Source organism: Aplidium turbinatum, chromosome 15, assembly GCF_918807975.1.
Source record: "Aplidium turbinatum chromosome 15, kaAplTurb1.1, whole genome shotgun sequence".
Lineage (NCBI taxonomy): Eukaryota > Metazoa > Chordata > Ascidiacea > Aplousobranchia > Polyclinidae > Aplidium > Aplidium turbinatum.
Genome location: NC_137486.1, coordinates 18,061,471 through 18,081,795, shown reverse-complemented (window position 1 = coordinate 18,081,795; position 20,325 = coordinate 18,061,471). Strand labels below are relative to the sequence as shown.

Sequence of the window (20,325 nt, the reverse complement as noted above, 5' to 3'; positions counted from 1 at the left end):
GCCAACACTGCAACGATATTTCCGATTTATGCGGATAGGTATGTTTGAAGGTGGACAAAAAGGTCGGTTTCATTGCATTCCAGCCCATTTTATCTAAATCATAAACCACTGAATGCCAAGCAACGCATCCCTAAGATTAGCATGTCAGAAATGAGATATGTGGCTCCACGCGGGGGATGTTTTGGTGTGAAGCAGTTTAGACTTAAATCTTCAACAGACCAAGAAACATTAAATACAGTACTGCAATAATTATTTCTCACAATGATATGGTTTATTGGTCGGTATTGATATTCATACTTAATATATTAGCCCACCCCCATTAGTTGGGATAATTCAATTCTTGTCTAATGCATTCCAGCATTGCGTGAATGCGTGTTGTCAATGGTTGCAACAATTTTTATAATTCGGGCCCTTAGTTTATCAGTCCTTCCACAGACCCCCACATAAAGAAACCGTAGGTTGGGAGATCTGGGGGACCAAGGCATGGGAATGTAATCATCTTCCTCAGACTTTCCAGTCCATCTATCTGGCAGTGTTGTGTTCAGATACTGTCTAACTCTGAGATGCTAGTGTGGTAGCAGTAGCGACTGTCACACTTTCCAGCCAAATGGTACCAGTTTCACCTTATTACCAATCATACCCCAGCAGCTAAGAGGACTTAAAATGTGCCCACTGCCCAAGACTCCAGAAACTCCATGCACATTCAAGTAGAAAAATATTTGGCCACAATTTTTAATCAAACAGCTTGAAACTCTAAGGACCTCTCAAACATTATTGTCAGTTGATGTATACATACTGTAATTCAACACAAAGTTTTAAGCAAATGTACTTGTATGTAGGCTATAATCCAACTAAAACAGTGCCAAGCCACCTAATTTGGTGGCAAAGTGGCTGCAGTAAGTCATTTGGAGTTTCATTGGCCAAACATAATTCTGCTACAGCTGGTAACAAGAAATTGAAATGTAAGGGACAAGCAGAACTTGTCAGTGGTGCAATTAAACCTTGGGAAGTAGCATGCTCAACTCTCTATGCATGCAATGGCCTGCCGCCCTACCTACAGTATTCAGTAACACTGCTAAGATGGTCAAACTCCAGGTACCCACAGTAGGTCTGCTTTGATCAAACGTCTTTTTGCAATAGAATAAAACATTTTAGAAACCACTTAATCTTTCAAAATATAAAATAAATAATGATTAAAATAACAAATTAAAGTTTCATACAATACATTGTGGATATAACTTTGGCAACAGAACACACTACTAGGGTTATAATACAGCATCACAATTTTCTTGCAGTTGACATGTTAAACAAAATACCCATGATTTGATATCTTACGGAAAATTATATATATATATATTAGGTCTGCTACTACTCGGTGAGTCCGATTCGGTGAGTCCGATTCGGTGAGTCTGATTCGGTGAGTTCCTAACCTCTAATCCTAAACCCCTAACCCTAAAACGGCAATGATAATTAGGCTACGGTACCCAATAATTGAAAAAAAAAAATTGAAAAAATCCCCCGTTAAGGGATCGGACTCACCGAAACGGGCCATTCCGATATATTACATATTATAAATATGACGTTGTCTCAAACATCAATACCACACCAACTGAAATTAAATTTTTCATACGGCAGCAATCGAAATTGGCAAGTTTTGAAACTAATGATCATGTGGAGTGCGACTGTAAGTACGTTTAAAATTCTCGTCAACATTGACAAGATAAAAAGTAGAAGGAAATAAGCAATTAGAGGTTGCCAGTGGTTTGTAGTTAGCATGTCTGTGTGTTTTTTCTCTTCTTGAAAGCGATTTAGCAAAAATAGATGGTTCAACACATATACGACTCTCTAAACGGGATTCAATATCATTCAAACCAGATATAAGCGAACTGAGAGAAAAATAGTTTGTAGAGCCATTTGTCAGCAAGGAGGTAGGGCTCCTTTGTTTTGGTATAAATATAGAAAACATTGTGGAAGCCAAACCAGAACCATAAGAAAACAATCCAATACGCTTGTCAACAAGGTTTTGTTGTGGAATGCTAAAAAGCAATGATGCCAAGCATCCATATAAAGATGGTGTGTACATATTTCCTACCCGTTTTGCCAACAATAATGAAGGATTTGTTTTGGCATCAAATATAGTTTTGCTAGATGCCATAAAAGCTTTTTCAACCTTGCGATCAAACACAGACTCACTTAAAGAAACAGACCTGTAATCTTCTAAACCGGAAAACTCTTTCCTGTCAGTGTCACTGTAATAACAAGTGTTTTGTTTTATGTAGTCATTTAGTGCCAAACGGGCCAGGGACTTTTGCACAAGTTTACAATAAGGGGTGTGAAATATCATGTAGTCTATATTTCCTAATGAAAAATGCACCCCTTCAGCACCCAATCTTTCTTCAGCTTTTTTGCAGTACAAGTTATAGCATGAGTCCAATGCAGTAATGTAACTTTTAACAGAAAGTTTTCCATCCACAACAGGATATTCTGATGTCAAATCTGGCTTATAAAAATCATAACTGTGTCGCATACAACTGCCACGCAAACCTGGTTCGACTACAAGTGGTGCATGAGGGCCGATTAACATTGCCACGGAACCAGCACCACCAGTACAGCGAGCATTACCTTCTGCATAAACTGCAATGTCACCGCATACTACTAATGCATATCTGCCATCCCAAGAACTACTTTCCACCCAAGCCAAAGCATTGAGCAAGGCACTTGTCCCACCATAACAAGCATTGCTTGTGTCCACACCTTCCACATCAAAATTTCCACTCTCCTCAAACAGCCTCATTAAAACTGTTTTTACACTTTTTGATTTGTCGATTATTGTTTCTGTGCCAACTTCAAGTCTCCCAATATCTTTGTAATTAATATCATGCTTTTCTATCAACCTTGATACCACTGTCAAGCATAAGGAATGAATGTCTTCATTATCACAACAAAACCCCATCTGCTTTTGACCAAGACCAATAGTGTATTTTCCCTTCGATACATTATCAAATGTTTCTAATTGATCTTGATCTACAAAAGATTTAGGAAAATATACTTCAAGAGCTAATATTCCAACATTTTCAGGTCGCGAAGAAGTTTTGGTTAGTTGTTCAATGCCCGACATAGTTGTTAGTTTTATTTTAAATTAAAGCAATTTTACATGCGGTACTGCAAAAGAAAAATATTCATTAAAAAATGAGTGGTAACAATTGGTATAAAACAGAATTAGAAATCTATGTCTTAACTGAGGACAATAATTAATTAGCTAGGAAGATTGGGAGCTGGCATACAAGTCCCCCCCCCCCCCCTTGGTAACTCATGACAAAAACAGGACTCAACCAAACATATACATATAGGGTGAAACTACTTTAGCTTTGCTTTACTGTTCACACACTTCAATCCACATATTTTGGTCAATTCCTCTTTGTCATGAGTTGCCAAGGGAGGGGACTTGTATACCAGTTCCGAAGATTGTTGCCAGCATTCTACAACCTTTGAAATACCAGAAAAAAAATTAACAAGGTTTATTAGAATGAAATTAAAATCAATTCATAAATTTAGCAAAGACGAAAGATACAGCATACTGTACCAAATTATATTCAAACTTAATTTTTTTGTCAACAAGAAGTTTCAAAATGCGTATTGCGTAGTAACAAATTTATGTTTTTCTGCAATTTTACTGATGTATTCTAGCTCAGTGCTTCTCAGCCAGTGGGTCGCAAACTAAGCTATTTCACGTGGGCCATGAAGGTTTCTAAATGTTAGTTTAAATCAAAGCATTACTATTGCATAGGCTACTAATTTTATGCAACTATGTAACAGATGTTACAATTAAACTTATTTGTTGTGTCCTGGTATGTCCTACAATTTTTATACGCTCTTACACCCACATGTTGCAAAGTGAAAGTGGACTGCTAGGCAGATTAGAAATTTGTTAAATTCAGATAAACACTCGGCAGTAAAAACGCTATTCCATATATGAAGAGTCCAGGTGCAAAACGATCAAACTACCAAAACCAACTTTTCGAGTACCGTAAACCAAATATTAAGTTTGAGATTGATTGTTTTGTGGCTGAACCCTATTATTTTTAAAGCCTGATTTTGAGAGATATTGATCATTTTGCTGCAAAAAAAGGCTGCTACATAAAACTTTCGATGCTAACACAACGGGAGATGGTAAAATTTAAAAATCACAAATGGAGTTTGGTCGTTATGCACTTGGACTCATCATATATAATAGTTAAGCTCATGAATAGCCCAGAGGTGAGAGCTATATTTTGATGTTCGAAACCACTCAAGAGCATGTGGCTACGGTATGTTTTAGCAATACGCTTAAAGTCATGCCATCGATAGTGGAAACGGATATTGAACAATGAGTTTTGTTTTAAATGCTGGCTAGAGTTGAGAATAATAAATGGAATAAATGGGGTTGAAAATAAACTCATTAAACATTCTGACTAACAGCAATCTCAAGTTTAAATATCAAGAAGTAAATCTTTCTTCATTTTGAGCCCATGCAATCAAGAAATATATCTGTTCATTATCGGGATGCCCCACCATAATTCTTTTGCCATTTACCAATAACCATATGAGTACCCTAAATTCCCATTGACAGTGTTGCAACTTGCAAATAATGTTTTTTACTAAAAATGGCAGCCTATATATTAGGGTGTGGCTGGTGCCCTTATGTTATTCAAATCAGCTCTTCTTATGGTATACTCTGTGGATGGGTGATACAAACTCACCTGCAAAATTTCGGCTGATTTCGACAACATTTAGGTGTAGCACACGGGATTTAAAGATTGCGCAATCATGCGGCACCCAAAATAGTCAAAAATCACTTGTTTTTTTAAACATTTTTCAATAATACAAGCATATTTTCAACTATAAAGTGTATTATTGGCCTATGTCAAATAGGGTGATCCTTAGTTGTACACTAAAAAAAATATTTTGGTAAATTGTTGGTCTGACCCTGCCAAAACGTTCCTTTTGGTTAAAAAACACCATGTGTAAAATTTCATTGATATTCAATAATGTTTAGAGGTGGCTCAATGGATTCAAAATTCCACCCAGATGAGGTGCAAAACACATAAGCAGTAAGCACTTCCATAGTTGCTCACTGCCCAACGCTCGCATGCCTGGGTCTCCCTCATGTGTTCCCTAACAGTGGATATTAGCTGCTCAATGCTCATCGGCAGGGGTGTCATGATGACAAATATCACTTGTTGTTGCCCAGTAAGGTCTGCTTCAGGATGTTAGAGAACTTTTTATGGTGGTCAGCAACAACTCTCAATGCAAACTGCAGTTGCTCCTCGTCTTTCGTGAGAGGGCCAGAGAAATCCTTAACTAAGGCAACGCCACGTTCAGCGTGGTCGTTGGTGACAGCCAATGTGCTGATGAAGCTTTTTGCAGCAATGAAGCTAGGTTGATCCTTCCAGTGAGCTGCCGGATATTCAAGAAAACCAATCAAAAGACGCAAGTTCTTGAAAAGAAGTGTTGAGTTCCTCTACTTCCTCATCGTAACGTCGATTACAGTCTTCTCTTGAATGAGTCTTTAAGTCGATAGCTGCATGCTTAAATGGCTCTTCTTACGCTTCTTTCTCTTTCTTAGCCACAACCATCTTGTCCAAGCCATTGTCCAAAACGTCATCAAACAACGCCAAGGCAACCAACTGCTCAGAAAGTAACCACAGCTGGCCTGCAATCTTTTTCACTGTAGCGTGGGATATGTCAGCATTAATCGTTTGATACTTCTGCAATGCTCGCTGTTGCCCATGCTTCAACGTAGATGTGGAAAAAGAATATGCAGAGTTCCTGCAATCCTCGACGCTGGCATGCTGTCAATTTAAACTGTGAAAGAATAATCCAGACTTTGAAAGTGTAGATAACTTTTGCCATCCATTGGTGCATGGCTCTGGGAGCTACAAAGTGGATGCCTTGAAGAGGGACAGCTTAGAGATAAATAATTGCCAGCTCCAGTAGTTATAATGTAGTCATCTCTTCGCTGAGTGACTTTCACAGCCGTCTCCAAGACCTTCACCATCTCATTGTTGATGTCAACCACAGCATTGGCTGTATAATCAATTAATCATCAGTTGACGAGTCTTCAAATGCAGTCTGGTCAATAAACTGCCATCTTGTTTTGAAGCGCTTGAACAAGAGAACATCAGGAGCTGATGAAGTCCCCATGGCTTCAGAAAAGGCTAAAGCAGCAATCAGAAGCATCCAGAGGACCAAATTACGCTTTATTTAATCGCTTTAGAACAAACTGGGACAGTATTGCAAATCAGGATTTTGCGGAATTGAATGTTTTCAATTGGAAAGGTGTTAATAATGCAGAGTCTTTATACGACTGTAAAGCACAACCAATTGAAACAGCTACCTCTATGATGGCTGCGAAAACGAGATTTCGGTGCAGGGATGACTACAGAGAGATTCTTTCATTGCATTGCATCTTTCATTGATATACGCTGGCTCAAATTAGTGGAACTTGGTAATTACACGATGCTAAAGCCTGGTGCACTCCATCAGGCACGATGGATGGGGCACGAGTTTTGTATGCAATTAAGATTGTTCTTATTGAAAACAAGATTAGAACTGAATTAAAAAAAAAATGTAATATAAAGATGTTGATGAAGAAATTTCCACTATTGCAATCGCGTCATTTGCAAAGCATCACTGGTACCTTACAGAAAATTTGATACCATTTTCCCTGTTTAGTTCAAAGGTTAACTTGTCTTCAAAGGAAAAATTGCAACAAAACTTTAAGAGCTTTGATTCATTCATTCATAGCTTGTCACGCCAGTGTCGGAGCCAGGTAAGAGCATTGTTTGTGATGTTTTTGAGGTCGTTGTCATCACATGAAGGGCTAAGGGGGCAGTTGGTGAGGATGTGCTTCATTGTCTGATTGTCTAGGCCGCAATCACACATTGGGTCAGGAGTCATCTTCCATCGGAAAAGATTGCTTTTATTTCTCCCGACTCCGCAGCGGGCTCTGTTTAGGCAGCACCACTCTCTTCTCTCAAGGGTGGGAGTTTGTTGTAGACTTTCGGAAGGACTTGGGATGGCAGGATGTTGTGTCCTATCGGGCTCAGAGGTCCACATTTCTAGTCGTGCAGCTGTCGCGCTTGTGTGTTCCAATGGGCCGACTTTGATGAAGCTTTTGCGTGACTTGAGTCTTGCTGGAATAAGTTTGTGTTCATAGAGAGGGTGGCGTTGGTCGGATATTTGTTTTACTCTTTCCTTTTTTGTTGCGACTTCTCTTCGGATATGAGGTGGAGCTATAGTTGCTAAGTTATAGAGGTCGGCGATTGGTGTTGGACGGAGTGTGCCAGTTATGATTCTACATGCTTGGTTTAATTCGGAGTCAATTACTTTTGTGTGGCTTGACCTAGCCCATACTGGAGCGCAGTATTCAGCGGTCGAATAACAGAGAGCCAGTGCTGTTTGCTTCAGTGTGTGCTCATCTGCTCCCCAGTTTGAGTTTCCCAGCTTTTGCAAAAGGTTGTTGCGAGCAGATAATTTTTTCTTAAGCTTCAGTAGGTGTGTCTTATAGGATAGGGTCCTGTCTAGTGTTATGCCAAGGTATACAGGAAAGGGGGTATATTGTAAAGCAGTGTTTTCCCAATTGATGATAAGTTTTTGGCTAGCCTTATGATTGTTCAAGTGAAAGCATGTCACTTGGGTTTTGGAAGGGTTTGCATTTAGGCTCCAGTACTTGTAATATGTGGAATAGCTTTGATAAAGATACAAAATTCATCAACCGAATTGGTTTCGCTGCTAAAAAAGGTTATGGAAAACCCCAGTTTCTCAAGGAGGTGTCATCGTCATCTTCTTTAGATCAATTTGTCGGCACTGATTCATTGATGTTTTTTGATTTGTTTAAAATTGATACAGCATTTATTGAATTAAATAAATTACCGTACCCGTTAAAAGTTGGGAGTCTGATGCTTCTTATCAACAAAGTATAAAGGTATTATCAACAGTGAATGTTTCAAATGATACTGCTGAAAAAGGGGTGAAGCATGCTTCTGACTTCTTACATCACTCCAAAACTGAAGAAAAATATCAGAACATTCTCCAAATTAAAGCTTTGGTAGAGAGTTTGCTTTGTTGAACCATGGAGAAATAAAACAAAGTAACTTCAGCAAGTTTAACATGATGTATTACATACACATTACACAAATATAACTTAATTAAAAATAAACTCTAACATTTTCAACACGTACGTACGGACACACATACGTGTCGAAAACATTAGAGTTTATTTTTAATTATGTTATATTTGTGTATGTAATACGGTACATCATGTTAAACCCGCTGAAGTTACTTTGTTTTATTCCTCTATGATTCTCCAAGTTGTTGAAAACGATCGAAAGGTTCTTCCTAACCAGCGTGAACGTTCCTCTGGGGATAGTTTAAAAACCTGGTTTCTGTATACAATTATACATCATAAACATTGTTAATGCGTATGCTAATGCGTATTAATATTGGTTTTAACTGTGTTTGTGTAGTGTCTGTATGAAATGACAAATTTTCAAAAAACAAAGTTTTTCGTTGCTTCGCCAAAAAAAAATACCAAAAATTTATGAAAATTAGGAGAAAAAGCAAATAAATTATCACAATAATACCCAAATATTATAATGCAAACAATACTTACTTTGACATAGGCCAATAATACATTTTATAGTTGAAAATATGCTTGTATTATTGAAAAATGCTAAAAAAATAAGCGATTTTTGACTATTTTCGGTGCCATGTGATTGCGCAATCTTTAAATCCCGTGTGCTACACCTAAATGTTGTCGAAATCAGCTGAAATTTTGCAGGTGAGTTTGTATCACCCATCCACAGAGTATACCAAAAGAAGAGCTGATTTAGTAAAGTAATTAATTTTTGGTAGGCACCAGCCACACCCTACTATATATTCTGTTGAAGCCAATTCGAAGTTCAATAAGAAATTAAAATCAAAGGAATCAGCAATATCAAACCTACAACTGCCAAAAATGTCCCGTACGGTAACTGAGAAGTGAAACTAGCCTAGTTGACAGGCAAAACTTTTGCATCTGACAACCTTTGAAAATTACCATGTATGTAAATTGCCATGCCAATAACATACTACCTATATAATGTTCGACTTCTCAAATGTAGCTGTAACTAAATTAAAGGCTAGGAACAGTCTGAAAACTCTTAGCGCTGGGTTGCGTGTGAATTTGTTTCCTGTGAAGCCTTGACTTGATCATATTCAATATGCAAGCTTAAGTTTTGCATTTTAGTAGTAATCTAGTAATAGTAATCTAGATATCATTTAGAATTTACTAGGCCTAGTGTATTACTCATTATAGGCTACTTGTCTTCACTATTAACAAATACAAAAGCAGGAAAAAACTACCTATTTGTAAAACATAAAATTTCTGTTTTGTGAAGTGTTTATGATGGAAAGAAACCCCAGAACTTGCTTGGGTTGAAAATAAAATCATTATTTCATTTATTCATCATTGAGTACGTAACAAAGTTGCCAGGTAAAAATTTATAAATTGCCAAAAGTTCTGTAAAAACCCGGCAATAAATGCCAAATGAGGAAGCTAAGTTTATAGTTACTGCTTCAAGACAAGAGCTCTTTGTTTCATATTAAGTTATTAAGCAAAGGACTTCATTTAACCGCTCCCGGGAGGAAACGCACCCTGGGCAAAGTAGAAAACCTAAAACCTTGAATCGATCTGAACCGGTGCAGGCCGTATTAAATCTCCAATGGTGAAGTTATAATAATAAACTCTTGCATGAAAACTGGAAGACTTTGGGCTCCAACTTCTCGACATTGCTGTGCCCAGAGACGTCATCGTCGCACTGACAGCTATAGGCTATATAAGCGGCTCGAATTTACAACATTTCATGCCCAGTAGCCTACTACACAGCGCTGTATTCGTAGAAAAAGCACAGAGTATAGCCTACTGTCAGCTTAGCTCAGTGGTTACTCGCCCGGCTCAAGATCGACTCTCGGGGTGTGCGCTTGAGCAACGCACATTAAGGACTGCTCTCAATTCAGCGGCACCTAATGAATGGAATAATTCCCCAGCAACAACACTTCATCAATCGGAAAACTTCACTCTGTCAATCTCGGTAACCGGCCCTGCGTCAAGAGCCTATACAAGTATGCGAAACTGCCAGGAATAACCAATTAAGGCTTTGTCAGTCCGAGGATAAAGACTCAAAACCAACCAACCATTTGCCAAAATGATAAATAATAGGCTAGACAACTTGCAAAATAGCCTAGCCTACTGTTCTTTATTCTACCATAACATGAATATTATTAAAATTGGACGAGAGTTATAAATTGTATATTTTTCTATGAATACATTCCAAACAGCCTGACAAGAGGAATCTACATCTTTAGGCTACAAATTGGTATCTAGTACCCTTAGCTCAACGGTGTTCAACCTGCGGCCGTCGATGAATAATTATGCGGCCGTTAACACGTAATTTCATAAGCATGTGTTGGCGGCCGTGCCCTATTGTTGAAATGAAAAAATTATTTCATTAAAAAAATGTATTTTAAATATTAGGCCTATAGGCTACAGGGATATCTAGAACCATTAGATGCCCTTGTAATTATTGGCCTATACGGTATAGCCTAATATTTCAATGATCGAGAATAATTATTTCATTATTCTATACTATTATTTCATGATCGAGACGGCAGCGCATACTATGATGTGTCTAATATGCAGTCAAGTAGTTAAAACTGTTAAAAGAGATAATGCAAAGCAGCATTTTCGTCGTCATATGTCACACAATTAGGCGAGTCGAGGAAAATCTGTGTCGAAAACTACTAGGCACTCTCTTTGGAAAACCAGAGGGTAGGTATACTATAGATGCTTGAAAATGCAGAGAGTAGGCTATATCCTACTGCGTATACCCTCGAATACAGTACTGCCACTACAAGTTAGTTTAGATCCAAGATTTATGGCGCAAATAAAACCTGTTAGCAAGATGAACGCTCGGAAATGAAATACCGGTAATTACAAAAAAAACTAGGCTACTTCCTTCATTTGACTAGTCTACACAGCAGGAACCGTAGTATAATTTCAATCCTGACTAACTTTCCGAGTGGCACAGATTTTAATCTCTTGTGAGCCTTTTTTGTGTAGGTCTACTAGGCTACGTAGTCTATAAATACCCCCAGGGGCGTAGTCAGAGGGGGGGAATTGCCCCTTCCAAATATTTTGACTAAACATTTCACCCTCTGTTGCAGCATTATTTGACAAAAGTTTTAATATTGATATAGTCCGAAATTTCTCTCAGAATACACAATTTTAAGGTATTTTGTTCAAATTTTTCTGGAGGAGGCCTCCCACATTTCCCTCTGGGCAGTGGCGTAGCCAAGGGGGGGGGGGGGGGTTTGAGGGTTACAACCCCCCTTTGGCACGCGTGTGACGTCACGATATTGAGAATGATGCTTTCAGTCTAAAAAAAAATGCCTAATTTTAAACAAAATTGCATTAAAAGAGCAAGTTTTGCCAATACCAAACATCTCAGCCAGGAATTAGCAACAAGAAAACATAGAGACTTAGCTTTATTTCCGAAAAAAACATGATCTTATCCTTTTGCTATGCCACCAGACACCACCATTTTACAGGAATATTCGTAACCACATTTTTGTTGAAAATGCTCTCAGAATGCACCAAATTCAAAGAAATTTTTCAAAATTTTCTGGGGGAGGTCTCCCAGCCGCTGGGTCGTCAAAACCCCCCCCCCCCCCTTTCAAAATTTCTGGCTACGCTACTGCCTCTGGGTGCTTTGCTTTCGCCGACTCGTTGCCGGGCACACTCGCATGTAGCCTACTTATTTGCCTCTCTTGAAATTATTTTCTGGCTACGCCCATAGGCATCCCATTAATTTGCAAATAACTAGAAGGATGACAATGGACAGCTTTTATCAAAATGCATTAATGGATAACATTGTAAATGGCACCCCAGTTGGAAACCATTGATGTTATAGCTTAGTCGAAGTGAACGTTAACTAACAGAGAGAAAGGGTTAAACGGCTTTTTCACAAACTAAAATATAAAAATGCGTTGACCTGTAGGTAGGGCGCCCGACAATGTACACCAAAAACACGACAAAATCAAGCATCGCCAGTTTGAGCTTCAGGATACTGGGAGGCTATGCAAACGCACATGAGAGGCTTTTCTCCATTCAGCGAAAGATTACCAAATGGGTCTCAGAATAATTTACAGACAACGCTTCAACAATCGAAAACTTCACCTGGTTAATTTTGATGACCGGGTCTGTGTCAGAGGTTTAATGCCTCTCTATATAAGAAACTTCCAGCTGATTAGGCTAAGTAATCGTCATTGCACATGACTAGGGAATAGTGTTGCAAAATCAAGTGACAAACCGCTACAGCTACAAAAACACGCAACATCAGGCTAAAACAGGTTATCCTTTTAATTCACACTTGTGAATTCAAGAGTAAATCTCAAAATATCGAATAACTACATACAAATCAGACTTTCTTGGCTTCATATTGCATGAATTCCAGATACGCTTTGAATTATTGTCAAATATAGCTGAGAAAGAGAGCAACTTAACCAAAAATCTACAATGAAAGCATCTAAAAGAAACACTAAAAAACGCAAAGTGACTACTGTAGTAAATAATACGTAACTTTCAGTTGGCATCGAAAAAAATATGAAAACTAATGCGTTTTAAAGTGTAGAAGAAAAAGACATGTACCACACTTGTGCCTACAGTAGAACTCGGTTAATCCAGATTCGATTTGACCGGCGATTCCATCCGGATTAGGCGAAGATCCGGATTAACCGATGACGGTTCTATCAAGCCTGACGTTACCTAGATAGAAGGGTATCGGTAAAAATCACCGAAATTGAACGCATTAGTGTGGTTATCTGTCAATTCCGAGACGCGCGATCACCATATTAGCGATAGAATTCTTTTGAAATGCAGTATGCATGTAAAACGAATGTATTTGTAGACTCTGCGTTTAACGCAAGAACACACTGGCAAAAGTTATACCTTTAGACATGCGTGTCGAAATAATCTCTAGTCACTCAAAACTTTTGAAAACAGTTACGGAAGACGAGTTTCTTTGGAAAACTTACAAAAAATCAAACAAAGTCTTCTATTGGAAAAACATCACCGACATACCGCCGAAAATTCCACCGACATCTTTTCAAGTGACAGTACGAGTTTGGGCATTTGCGCACGAATTTTGCGTTAGGAGGGATTACTGTTCATGAAAAGAAGAAATCCGCAATAATTTATTGCGTCACATTAACGGAACAATAGATAAGAAATTTCTCGCTATAAGCCACGTTACGTTTTAGCATAAAATGGCAAAACTGTCGGGAAAATCCGGATAAAGCGATAGAGAAAGCGCAACTTTTGTCCGGAATAGGCGAAGATCCGGATTAAATAATCCGGATAATCCGAAGCCGTTTCTTAAGAAAAAGATTACAAATCATTTGTACTTCCAGTTTCATCCGGATTAGGCGAAGATCCGGATTAACCGAATCCGGATTAACCGAGTTCTACTGTATTTAGACTGAAATGAAATCAAGCCATTGATCAGTAAAACTAAAACACAAAGATAGTAACTAAAATGAACGGGTGTACGAAAATGATTTCAAACATGGGTACCATATTCCATTGCAATACCACTAGAATAGACACAGCAGCAGTAGTCTCTGATAAGCGTAGTAAGTGGTTGCATTAAAAATAACCGTTTAAACACAAATGATAAATGTAATTAACATCGATTCAATTTAATCAATATCACAAATAATAAACTGGGAAATGCAGTCGAGTATCCACGAAACAGGGACTGTACACACTTTACCTTGGCGAACTAACCGTGGCAGAATAGGTTGCGACGGATCATAGACTATGTAATACGTATAAAAATACTGGGGTGTGTTTGCCTTGGCATGATAAGGAACCTTTCTGCAGGTTTGCACAATATCACTGTCCGGCTTAGGTTCTCGTCTCAAAATGAGGCCGTCTGAGGCTTTCAGCAGCTCAATGAGTTGTTGCTTGCTGGGGGAAGGAAAAGAAAAACTTCCGTACATGAAAAAATGGCAATTGTTAAACAAACGAGGAAAGAATTTCAACTTTGCCATAACTGATCTCAATGGCCCACCAGCTATATCATCTTCAAAGCTGCCATTTACCAGGAAGTCAAACTCACTGACCCATTCTTTACCTTCCAAACATTTATTCATCCACGTATCATGAACTATCCATGAACCCGTCGCCATGGCCTGAAGATACTTTAAAGTTCGTTTCATTTTTAAACTTTCATCAACAGATACAATGTAGTGCGTTGAACTAATTGTACCACTGGTAACAGACTTGGCATTCAGCACTGCACAGAGTGATTTTATTTTGTTCGTAGACACGGCTTTTGAGTATGCAAAAGTAATATCACTCGGTTGTGAATGTAGAAATTGTTCTACTGGCTTGTTTTCATTTACGCATTTAACCAAACGTTGTTCAAGAAGTTGCTTCATTTCTGTTGTTTCAGCTAGTTGAACAGCCGTTTTGCCATCACTATTTCGTAAATCTGCGTTAGCACCTCTTGCCAACAAAACTTTCACGACATCAGTTCTCCCGTTTACTACAGCATCAATCAATGGAGTTTCATTTTCATATCCTGGAATATCAACAAATGCTCCAGCATCAAGCAACTTTTCCACAATTTTAACATAACCTCGATTGCAAGCCTCATGTAATGGAGTCCATCCGGCATTGTCTTTAAGATTAACACAATTAACATCTTGCTTTAGCAGCATTTCTACTTGTTCTGTGTTGCCTTGTATTGCAGCAACATGCAATGGTGACTCGCCCTTTGCATTTTTTCCTGTTGATTTAGGGGTCGAGTTGCATTCCTTAAAAGAAACGTTTCTAGACCGTGGAGATTTTTTACAAACTTTATTTCGTGTTTGGTAAGGAGTAGTGTGCACACGTTTAATTTGTTTTTCTTTCAGTGGAGTGGCAAGTTTGACACCTTCTGGACACTGCTTTAATCCAGTTGAAACCCGCTGCTTGCTTTCGCGTGGTAAAGTTGAAAATCTGCTATTGACCAAAAGCCCCTTTTCTAAACCAGTGGCTTTTCTTTTCTGTATAGAACTTAAACAAGAAACATCTTTTTCTTCATTTCCCCTACTCTCTCCTTCTATAACGTTATTAATATGCTTCCGCAATTCACAACACAGAAGAGAAATACTCTCCAACCGTCTATTTTCAGTTTGATCTTGAGCCCACGCAGGCATGGAACATGTTGGGCAAGTTGTGTGATTTGCTATGCATGATTTGCAGAATGCGTGATCACAACTCCAAAGAGTAACAGGAATGTTCATAAGTTGTTTGCATGATCCACATCGCAAAACATTTTCCAACTTTTCCAAAGCATTAATAGTGTGCACAAATTTACCATTTAAATTTTCCATGATATTAGTGTTCTACTGTAATGCAATTGAAACTTTAGTATAAAAATAAATCAAATGTGATAAAAGTATTAAAGCATAGCAATAGAACTGATACCGCCTGATAGAGCTGATAGCCGATATTTATGAAATTTTTAGGCCGATACCGATATATATACAGCCGTGTAGCTGCTTAATATGCCGCATAACTGATTAACTTCCACGAAATGAGGTCGTGTGGCTTCTTGCGTCATAATGCTCTGGGCACGAATCGGAAAACTTTTACAATGACGCTACTATTTTCTTCTGTGCAAAGTTTCACTAGGCTTTTTTCTTTGGGTTTATTTTTGCATGTCATGTGAGCGAACGTTAATTTTCCCGGGGCCTTTTCTTTCTTACTGTAATACCAAAACTTGACAAATTTTGATGCATCTTGCTGTCATAGCCTACTCGTATGATCTAATTTTGTAACGAATCTTGTCTTATCAATGTCACTAGGAGATCAAAGCCAGACATTGTGACGTAAGACTTGAAATAAGTTGCGCGTGGTTAGTGTGGAAGTACATCGGTATCCGGTACTCCCATTGATTCTTAGCGAAAAATTCACCTTTGTTACAATGATTCAATGTCATCAATCGTTGAAGCAACGTAAAACTCGAAAGTTTTCCTGCTTGAATGGAAGCTAAGGGATACGGTATTAACATTTTCTAGATGCGCGCACTAGAATGGGCGGGAAATTATATTCTCGCAACAATTGTTCGTGCTATGGAAGCACGTTTGAGCAACTTGTGTTTCTTCTAAAGGCATGTAGCCTATGGCTGGTTTTGAGTTTGCTTTTGCTGGCCGATGTTTATCGGCGAAAAATAGCCGATACAATATATCGGCTACACCTGATATCGGCCGATACATACCGGCTGACCGATATATCGGTCGAGCTCTACATAGCAACATATATACCTATCTAGAACAGTGTTAAATATATGTGCATAAATAGATACTGACTATATTGCTTTCATCAAATGCTGGCATTTTCACAATCTAACCTCTTAGTATAATTTATTAAGAATCAATTTCGCTATAGTAATAGCATCTTCAGCTAGCATATGTAAAAAAGAAAATTTGAAAAATTATACATAAAACAAACAAGTAAAGCAAAATCTGTGACATTATCAACATAGTATAAGAAATGGGATTAATACAACAAAAGAGTGATCAATGTCAAGCGCACAATACTAAGCAGAGCTAATTGAATCACTATTATCAAAGTAATAGTAATAAGTGGCTTTATGATTGGCAAAAGGGATCTGCCTATGTTTGCACCAAGAAATTATATTTGATGGTCACTGCCACTGGCGCCGACTTACGGGGTGGCCACGCCACCCCGTAATCGCTGTGGCGGGGTGGCAGCCACCCCGTAATCGCTGTGGCGGGGTGGCAGCCACCCCGTTTAGAATACATTACTTACTGCAAATAAATGCAACTAATTTGAACGGACGTTTAAATCTTTTTTGTTGATTGGTTTTCGCTTCAAGTCAACGTAAAGCAAGAGGTGAACCAATACAGTATTGCGAAGAAAATGCTTGTTTTTGTCACAAGCATGATACTCGCGTAACATCAAGCAAGCTACGTGAAGATTACGCAACACGTGGCTACGAGTTTTTTCCTTGTTGTTGTTGCGATCGTTTTATTTGTTACTTGTCATAAGTCATTGTTACATTTGTTAGGTTTACAATGGGATTTATTAATCAATAAAATACGATCTTTCCATTGCCTCCCTCAAAAATCTTTTTTGAAAATTTTTAAACTGCTCATAATATCGCTATAAATTATGCCAACTATAAAATACTTGGAAATACAATTATCTCGATGATCAATAGCTCCACCCTCCACCCCTAAATGAATATCTATTTTCAAATTTTGTTAAAAAAATGCAATTTTCGAAACTTTGAGTTTTATTTAAAAAGTGCACTTAGAAAAGTAGCAGTTTTAACGTTCTGCAAATTTACACGTTTACATGATTCTATTCGAGGAAAGCTACACCCCCTGCCAATTCCCAATAATAAAAGCAACCTTTTTCAATCGCTCAAGATTTTGCATTTTGAATTATTTTCCTATTTCAATTGGAGTGTACTGTCATCTACTTCATGCTTTAATTTCTACTTTGTTATCTACTTCATGCAGTAATATTGCGTGATAAACTGTGAGGCGGGAATTTATTGGTCTGACATAGGAGTTGCTTGCTACATCACAGAAAAAATTACGAAAAGTTGTCCAATAAAAGTTTTCGCCGACATTCCAGTTTTATTCAGCTTAACCCTTAGAAGGTTGGGCTCCTGGAGTCTTTGCTCAGTTTGGGGGGGGGGGCTGTCGATTCTTCTTATGCTTTAGGAGTGATATCTCTGTTATTTTTTAAGGCACGGTTTCAAAATTTTGGATTCACTTTTTAAAAGTATTCACGCTGAGCATATTCAAAAATTAAAACTATGTGAATTTTAGAACTGCTCATATACGTTGAAATGTTGAGGTGACTTATGACTGTGATTGTAGCGTGAGTTTACACATCATTTTTTGGTAGAGTAATGAAGCAAATGCATTGCAATGTTGTGATTAAATTTTTTTTACATAATTTTACACAAACAGTTAGGATTAACAAGACATGGGCCAAATTAATTACTTTCATCCAGCTGGTGGGAAAATTTTGAATAACAGAATATGAAATATTTCAGAGGATGTGCTGAGAAATGCATTATATCTCTCAATTTATAACTTTTAATCGTTCAAAATTTCAGCTCAATAGAGGTGAATAAAAGCTAGGAAAAGTCAAGAAATCTTGTAGCCGCAGCCTCAGTAGTTTTAGAGATACACTTGTTGATACAAAAAGTTGAATTGACAGCCCCCCCCAACCTTCAAAGGGTTAAAGATGCCACCGAAAAAGCGTTCAGAATTGCAGCCTTCCATTGAGTCATTTTTTGTTGCGTCTAGTCAGGATTTCAGCCAGCATGAAAGTGACCAAACGCCTGAATGAAACGAAAGTGTGCCACTGCCAAAAGACGTTAAGCACGATCAGGGAGGTGGAAAAACCCAGCACGAGCAGGATAATCGCTGTTGAAGGAAGAAGCTATCAAAAGTAGTGGGAGAGCGAATTTCCGTGGCTAGAATACGTTAGATGCAATCGCAAAGATAGAGCATTCTGTCCGATTTGCAACTATGTCGCAACTGCTTGATCTATTTGCAAGCAATGAAACAATTTCATTAATGCTTCCAAACGTGGTCTGCATTGTGAAAATATACTTATCGTTGCCTTCCACCACCTGCGAGGCGGAACGATCGTTTAGTGCACTCAGGCGCATAAAAACCTACTTGAGATCTACCACGACGCAACAGCGGTTGAACCACGTCCTAATTTTAAATGTTTATCAAGCTGAAGCTTTACGGCTACAACTTGACCAGTTGATTAACAGTTGGATTGAGAGCTGTTGTTCGCAAAAATATACATACTTTTGCCAAATGTTAAGTATCAGAGCAGCAACGTAACAATAAAAGTCATGACATACCTCCTGTGCTTTGTTTTAAAGTTGCTTTGTAAATTATCGAGCTACAAATCAGGTATGAAAAGACAATTGCATCGACGAAACACGCTTAGTAAAAATCAAACAAAAACATGCAGTTTGAAAGTTTTTAGGTTGCCATATTGTGCTATCCGCCACCCCGTGCAAAAATAAAAGTCGGCGCCTATGGTCACTGCATTATTGTTTTTCCCAATTTTTGTGGTAGTATAGTTTTTCAAAATAAGTAGTCCAGAAAATGTCTGATGGAATAACTACACACTAAATTTCCAACGCAAATAAGTAGTTTTCAATCTACAAAACAAAAGCCACTCTGTTACTTAAGATACATTGATGACATCTTTATCATTTGGACAACGAGAGAACAATCACTTTTAGACTTCTTTAATTTTGCCAATTCACTTCACCCCACTATTCGCTTCACATTAAACTACTCTTCAAACGAAATAAACTTTCTAGACACAACTGTACACATTATTAATAACAAAATTGAAACAGAACTTTATTGTAAACCTACAGATGCACTACCTTTTACCCACCTCATGCCATCCATCTCACGTCACTAAAAATATTCCATACAGTTTAGCACTACGCCTTCGCAGAATATGCTCGACAACTCAATTTTTTGATCAACACACCCAAATTTTAAGCATTCATCTTAAAACACAAAATTACAAAACTAAAATCATAACTGATACCATTAATAAAGCTAAAGCAATGAATCGTGAAAGTCTTCTTGACCAACAAAGTCTAATAAAAACCACTAACTCTAAACGTATACCATTCGTCACCACATATCATCCCTCACTTCCTAACATTAAAAAAGTATTTAATAAATTTGATTACATTTTAAAAATTGATGAAAATTTGAAAACTTTATTTCCAGATCCTCCACTTCCTGCTTACAAAAGATGCCCTACTCTTCGTGATCTTCTAGTCAAAACTAACCTTAAACCCTTACATTCCACCTTGACCCCACCTGGTTTCACCCATTGTAACAGAAAAAGTTGTTCCACTTGTGCTCATTCTAATCCTTGCGAAAACTTTTCCAGTAGTGTAACAAATAAACAGTTTAATATTTTTCAGTCAGTTAATTGTGATTCTTCTAACATCATTTATTTAATTATATACTTGCCAAAAATGTTTCCAACAATACGTTGGAGAAACTGGACGCAAATTTAAAATCAGAATTAGTGAACACTTACGAGACATCAAGAACAATAAAAACACAGCTGTAGCTTTACATTTCAACAAACAAAATCATACCACTGTTGATTTTCATGCCATTGCCATTGACAAACTTAACAAAACGTGTGAATATAGA

The 20,325-nt window shown here is 37.9% G+C and overlaps 2 protein-coding genes across 2 annotated transcripts; both read right to left on the bottom strand.

Moving 5' to 3' along the window:
• Positions 1-924: 924 nt before the first annotated feature.
• Positions 925-3,118, bottom strand: LOC145783894 (hydroxymethylglutaryl-CoA synthase 1-like). Its single transcript, XM_082595653.1, has one exon. It carries the CDS (start codon positions 3,116-3,118, stop codon positions 1,661-1,663), a length of 1,458 nt encoding a protein of 485 aa, XP_082451779.1. The 3' UTR covers positions 925-1,660.
• Positions 3,119-12,437: 9,319 nt separating this feature from the next.
• LOC145784022 (uncharacterized) lies at positions 12,438-15,459 on the bottom strand. Its single transcript, XM_082595779.1, has one exon. It carries the CDS (start codon positions 15,457-15,459, stop codon positions 13,777-13,779), a length of 1,683 nt encoding a protein of 560 aa, XP_082451905.1. The 3' UTR covers positions 12,438-13,776.
• Between the last annotated feature and the right edge of the window lie 4,866 nt (positions 15,460-20,325).